Here is a 7,195-nt window from a genome sequence, read left to right on the forward strand (position 1 = left end):
TGTCTGGATGCATTTCAGCAATAGTGTATCCATTCCTCTCTCCAAGCTGTTCTTGGAGGTTGGATAATTGCAAACTGGAGACATCTGCAGGTTGAAAGTGCAGGAATGAATACTGAATGCTTGGCGTAAAGCAAACCTCTCTAGAATTTTGAATAATTTTCCTTAGTTATTTTTCTCAATAAGTGCTTCATATTATTCACTGCAAATTCTCACACGGTTTTGGTATGGTTTTATAGTCCCCAACTTCTATGTGGCCAATGAAGTAGGGAGGGAGGGAGAGGGGGAGGAAAGGAGGAAGGCATGCCCTGGAGAAAGCTGCAAGAAAAATACCCAATGCAGCATAAATGATACTGTTGAGTGTTTCAGTGGTCATTGCTCCTCCACAATTCTAGCTTTGTTCCTTCCAATTTGACCTCATTATAAAGCCCTAGAACCCCCAAATTACATTTTGTAAACAAAAAGTTGAAACTGACCAAGGGTGAGGCTTTCCTTTTATTTGGATATTCTGTTTAAATGATACCTAAAAAAGAGCTTATGATACTCCAGTCATGAAAGAAAGGAAAAAAGAAAAAAACCATTGATCTGCACTATACTATACTGTGCGCAAATTTAGAGAAGTCTTGCTATGTCTGCCCTGAGTCGCCAGAAAAAAAAAAAAAGCTAAGCCGTAAACATCATTTCATGGATGAGCAGAGTCAATATGGAGGTGATTTTCATGCGCTTTTTGTTTTGATCACAATCATACTCTCACCCACCCTTTTTCAGTTGGATCCTAGTTTTACCTATGTGTTTTGATTGGAGACAAGAATGATTGCATTATTACGTTACCAACGTCAAATCTAGAATGTAACTTCAGTTTCCCAAGTGTAATCCAACAGGTAGCATGGGCTTCTTGGTGCAGAACTTTACTGGAACATGCATGTGCTTCTGGTGAATGTTCTGAGCAGCCATTCTTTCCCTTTGGTTGTCCACAGGGAATTCCTGAGCAATGGGCACGACTACTCCAAACCTCCAACATAACAAAGCTGGAACAGAAGAAGAACCCACAAGCTGTTCTTGATGTTCTCAAATTCTATGACTCCAAAGAAACGGTCAACAACCAGAAATACATGAGCTTTACATCAGGAGGTAAGGGAAATTCTGTGATATTAAAGGGGAAAGTGCCAGTTCTCAGAGCCTCCTGATGAGGCTAAACTATAGCATATTAAAGTCAGCTTCAGTAGTTTCAGCAAATGGCTTCAGTGTAAGTAAACCTGCTGGTGGTGTGGGACTCTGACATCAGTGGTAGAAGCTTTGTTTTTAGCTGGAAATAGTTCATTGGAACAATGATCAGCAACCACAGTTCTGTCTATTCATGAGTATGAATCTAGTCCGTCACTTTGCATTAGACCTTGAATATGGTCATGAAGTAAGAATATAAGGATGAACAATGACCTCTGGAAATATATTAATTCACCTATGTCATAACAATGTAGGACAACTTTTGTGCTTTTCATGTTATTTTCACCAGGAAAAAAAGAAACCATCAATGTCTTACTGCAATGACATTGTTAATCCCATATTGTAACTCCATTTGCTGGTGTGTATGTATCCGCATTAATCCCAAATTGTGATTTCATTGACTCTTATATACATATTTCATTTAGTTGATCAGTTTTATTTTTGGAGAAAAGTTATCTGGGTTGGCAGAGAAAGGATGAAATACTATATCTTTATTCCAGCAGAAGTGAGACATTTATTAAGATTTTTAAAGGGAGTTGTAGAAAATATGGTTAGGACCTAATATAAGGTATTTTAGAGAACAGTAACATGCCATTTATCAAAGATTTAATGCTAAAATTTCCTTCCAATTGATGATGAGCTGTTTCTTAGGTAGGATTTATGGAACAAAGGTGATTTTCTTTATTCTGACTTTTCAGATAAAAGTGCCCACGGATACATAGCAGCACATCAGTCGGTGAGTAAAAAATTAAAAACTGTTTCTCACAATCATTGTAACCCAAGATCTGACAATATAATTGATTATATTTGGTTTCATATATTCAATTTTCAGACATAAATTTAAAAAGCAGATTCAAAAAGCATAACTTAGAAACATAAATATCAATTTTATATATATAATATATATCTAGTTATTAATATATACTTATAAATACTTTTTATCTATTATGAAAGGTACCTTGTAGTTTTGTAAATTTTATTCACCACTGTTACTATCTCTACAATCAGTTTTTCAAGTCTAAAAATATATAACATCTGTCCTGGGTGTGGTAGCATATGCCTTTAATTCCATCACTCTGGAGGCAGAAGCAGGCAGATCACTGTGATTTAAAGACCAGTCTGGTCTTCAAAGTGAGTTCCAGCACAGTCAGGACTATTACACAGAGAAACTATGTCTGGAAAACAAAACAAATATATGTGTGTGTATATGTATATGTATATGTGTGTATGTGCATATAATATATATAATATGTGTTATATATAATATATAAATTTGTGATATATTATCACAAGTTGCATAGAATTCACAGATTTAACAAAATTACTTTATAGGAAAATATTTGACTATATTGTAGTATTTGTGGAAATACTACACTATCATTGTACTTACAGCTAAAACTTGAAAGGCACTGTAATTTTCATATTCAAAGTATCCACTATTTACCATAACCTATTTTTGGAAAAGACAGCCCAAACATATAGTCTTCTCAGCAATATTCCCATATTGGGCAGTCATGTGTAAATGCATCGTAATAGTGACAGGATGCTCCTGTTAGCCGGTATCTTGTCAACCCCTTAGTTTAACGCTTTCTTGTTTTAGAAGGAGAAATAAGGATGAGAGATATTCTCTGGAGCTCTTTCAGCAGTCCCTTAGGAAAGTCACCAACATCGTCTATATGAGATTCCTCCTTAATGAGAAAATTATTTTTGGTTTACTCAGATAGACAAAGAAATAGTAAATGCTCCTGAAATAGAATGAAAACTTACAGCTGAGGCCACTTGGCACAGATATTAGAAAGTCGAGGTTTATAAGACATCCAGTACTCCTGTACAGTGCTTCCTACCATAATCAATTCTCAACATAGCCCCTATTAGTCACCAATTTGGTGTTTGGGTTTGTTTTGTTTTTTGTTTTTCATTTATTTACTGTAATCCTAATTTCAGCCCCACTCCCTCCTCTCCTCCAGCCCCACCCTCACAAACCCTTCACCCTATTATGCCCTTGTCTTCTGCTCAGAGAAGGGGACCCCTCTCTCCATGGGTACCAAAACTCCCTGACACATCAAGTTGCAGCAGGTGCACATCTAAGTACACTCTCTCTCTCATTGAGGCCAGGAAATGGAGCCTAGCTAGGGAACGTGGATTCAAGGGCAGACAACAAAGTCAGAGACAGCCCCCACTCCAATTGTTAGGGGACCCACAGAAAGACCAAGCTGCAAATGTGTTATAAATATGTAGGTGGGGCTACGTCCAGCCCCTGCATACATTCTGGTTGGTGGTTCAATCTCTGTGAGCCCTTATAGGCCCAGGTTAGTTGGCTATGTAGGTCTTATTGTAGTATCCTTGAGCCCTCTGATCCCCTCAATTCTTCCCCCAACCCTTCTACAAGATGCAATGAGCTTCTCTTGATGTTTGACTGTGGGTCTCTGTATCTGTTTCCATCAGCTGCTGGATGAAGCCTCTCAGGAGACAGTTATGCCAAGCTCCTGTTTGGAAGCATGGCAGAATGTCAGTAATAGTGTCAGGGGTTAGCTCTCTTCTATGGGGTGAGTCTCAAGTTAGGACAGTGATAGGTTGTCCATCCCTCAATCTCTGTTCCATCTTTATCCCTGTGCATCACATAGGCAGGACAAATTTTGTGTTGAAGATTTTGTGGGTTGGTTGGTGTCACCCTACTTTCACTGGAAGTCTTGCCTGGATACAGAAGGTGGCCAATTCAGTCCCCATATCTTCAGCTGCTAGTAGTCTCAGCTTGGGTCACCCCTACAGGCTCCTGGGAGCACCCCTTGTCCTAGGTGTCAAGCATTTGCAACTTGTATTGATCCCAGTTGACCATTCACTCACTCAAGGCTTTCCAGATTATGTGTAGTTCATACATATTACAAATAATGTTCCTATTAAAACCCAAGACAGATGAGATATCTCAGTGGTTAAGAGCACTAGCTGCTCTTCCTGAGGACCTGGGTTTGGTTCCCAATACCCACATGGTAGCTCACAACCATCTATAACTCCAGTGCCACAGAATCTGATGCTCTCTTCTGGCCTCTGCAGGCATGGTTTTGGCATTAACCTGACTGTGGTAATAAGGAATGAAGAAATGACAAACATGTTCACAAAAGATGAGTTCAGTAAACTGTGCTGTGATACAGATACATCCATATCCTGGAAACCCACCCTCTTTATTATATACAGTTGAATAAGGAAACAAGTTTAGGATACACAGCTGAACAAGGAGGCAGGCTAACTAATCTTGGTAGGAGGTCTCTGTAGGCGATCAGTCTCAGGATGCAGTTACCCATAGGGAGGGTGCTGTCGTTGATAACTTTCTGCACATGCTGTCAACCTCCATACTTGCACCAGGAGAAGGCCTTGCCATTCTCATGGGTCTGAGGCATTGGGGTTCTTGTCATGGCCATGCTTATGTCAACAATACAATTTCACTCAGGATATCATCTACTTACCACACAAAGTATTATACAGACATGCAGGCAGGCAAAACACTTGCACACACAAAATGTAAACAAATTCATGTATAATTGCCTTTGTGGGGGCTGATAATTTTGTATGTCTCATAATGATAGGATTGAAAATAATAATTATATTAATAGTAATTTATCTTTACTGAAATAGTAATTTCACTTTACTAAATACTTACTTACAAATTTTAATTGCAATATGAGCTAGTAATATTTGTGTATTCATGGCAAGACTTACCATTGTTCGCAGTTTAAAAATGAGAACACTGAAGTTCAGAGACATGCACTTATTTGATTAGGGTTACGACACTATACTTATGTGTATTATTTATTTTTCAAAACTGAGGCACATGAGAAGAGATGATTTTCCTCAAAATCTGAGAGTTTTGTAGAGGACAAACCAGAAAATATGTCACCTAGTCTTTGGGGATTCTGTAGTAAGTAAAACAACAGTTATACACATCAGAGAGAAAGTGGTCATGGGTGAAGGCTCTTGTTCTGTGAATTTTTATTTTGATGGTCTGATAGAAATTATTCCCTGCCTTAATTGATTCCAAATAGGTGGACATCATCTAAGCATTTATGCAGAGCTGTAGATAGCCAAGCTTGTTATTTTGATAGAGAGTAAATGCTGACTAGGTGTCACTTTAGGCAGTCAGTGCAACACCAACAAATAATTAAGGGTAAAGGTTAAAGCTTTGGTATAGTGTGACAGCTTCTCAAAGATGCACAGTAAAATTGCTATATAATTAATCTATTCTCCTTCTGTGTGTATATTTAGAGGAGAAAGCTAGGTATTTGGGAGACACTCTGTCCACCTTTGTTTGTAGCAGTTGATACCCAAAAGAGGAAAGCCACACAAATATCCATAAGCAGATGAAGGAAAAATGTATTAAAAACAAGTGTATGATTGCTGTTCAGCATTAATTTGGAAGAAAAATTTGAACAGGATACAATGCAAATCCTGAGGACCTAAAAAAAAAGCACTAATAAGGAGACAAATATTGCATGATTCCAATCATAGGAATTACATAGAGGGCTTACATTTATATTGAAAGAAAGATGATTGCCAGGATCTGGGGCCAAAGAGAATGTAGAACTGTTTAATGTGTACAAAGTTTTAATTTTGGAAGATGAAAAGGTGCTGATGAGTATACAGTTATGTGACTGTTCTTAATACTACTTAAATATACACCAGTAATTGCTTGAGAGAGTAATTTTATGCTATATACTTTATGACAATTAAAAATTAAATGAAGAGGGGTAGGGATGTAGATCAGTAGTTGAATGTGTGCTTAGCATATATAGGTGCTTGGTTCAATCTTAAGCACACACATACAAACACAAAGTTTAGTGCTTGGTACAAGATAAAGATAGGATACATATTTGATGGATGTTGAGTTAGAAAATATATCATATAAAAAGTGACATTTAGACAAGATCTTAAAGAACAAATGAAAATTGGGTGTATGAAAACCGTGATGAGCATTCTAAACAAAAAGAAAGGCAGGAGAAAGATCATGTTGGTGAAGAGAGCAAGGGAGCAAGACATGTGGGTTTGAATAATGATTCTGCAAGGGAATGAATCACAGAGTTTAACTTCAAAAGGTAAATTGGGGTCAACTCTCAGAGGTTCTTCCATGGAATTCTCAGCATTCTAGCTTTTTCTATATGCAATGGGAAGTCCTTCAAGGTTTTTGGATTAGTGCAGTTACATGATTAATGCTTAAGATTTAATGAAGAGTAATTAAACAGAAAGTGTCCAAACTTAAGAACAAAAGGTAAGAGTAGATGAAGGTTGGCTAGATAAAAAATTAATGTGTGCTTCCAGACTGGCAATAATGAGGGCCAAAGTGAGTTGTGACAATGAGAATGAAGACTAATTTTGAATTCTAGACATCTTTATTATTTTGACATAGAAGGAAAGGATGAGGAACAAAAGACAAACATCACAGGCTCTTCACATATGAAAAATCTATATTTCAAAAGGTATGAATGTAGACAGAATATTTGGGAAGAAAACGAGGGCTGAAGGAAGAAGAAGAGAAAGACAATAAAGTATTGTATATGTACAGTTACATGACATGCATTGTGAAAATGTCAAAATGAAACCTATTATCTTACATAATTAATATATGCTAATATAAACCTTAAGATTAATTGTATGCTTAATGATGCATAGGTAGTTAAAAAAGACAAGGTAGGATGTTATTTTGAAGTCCATAGAAGGAACATCAATATGAACTAACCAGTACCCCAGAGCTCCTTGGAACTATACCACCAATCAAAGAAAACACATGATGGAACTTGTGGCTCTAGCTATATTTGTAGCAGAGGATGGCCTAGTCAGTCATCAGTAGGAGGAGAGGCCCTTGGTCCTGTGAAAGCTCTACGCCCCAATATAGGGAAATTCCAGGACCAGGAATGGGAGTGGGTGGGTTGGGGATCAGGGGGAGCGGGGAGGGGATAGGGGATTTTTGGAGGGGAAACTAGGAAAG

The 7,195-nt window shown here is 37.7% G+C and overlaps 1 protein-coding gene across 9 annotated transcripts in view; it reads left to right on the forward strand.

Moving 5' to 3' along the window:
• Pak3 (p21 (RAC1) activated kinase 3) overlaps positions 1 to 7,195 on the forward strand; it is a 263,551-nt gene that overhangs the window by 191,819 nt on the left and 64,537 nt on the right. For all 9 annotated transcript variants that reach the window (XM_021188507.2, XM_029534085.1, XM_029534086.1 and 6 more), the window contains 2 exons: positions 975 to 1,128; positions 1,920 to 1,957. In XM_021188507.2, the coding sequence (XP_021044166.1) occupies positions 975 to 1,128; positions 1,920 to 1,957 (192 nt within the window). The remainder of the gene's footprint in view (positions 1 to 974; positions 1,129 to 1,919; positions 1,958 to 7,195) is intronic.

This window comes from Mus pahari, chromosome X (genome assembly GCF_900095145.1).
Source record: "Mus pahari chromosome X, PAHARI_EIJ_v1.1, whole genome shotgun sequence".
Lineage (NCBI taxonomy): Eukaryota > Metazoa > Chordata > Mammalia > Rodentia > Muridae > Mus > Mus pahari.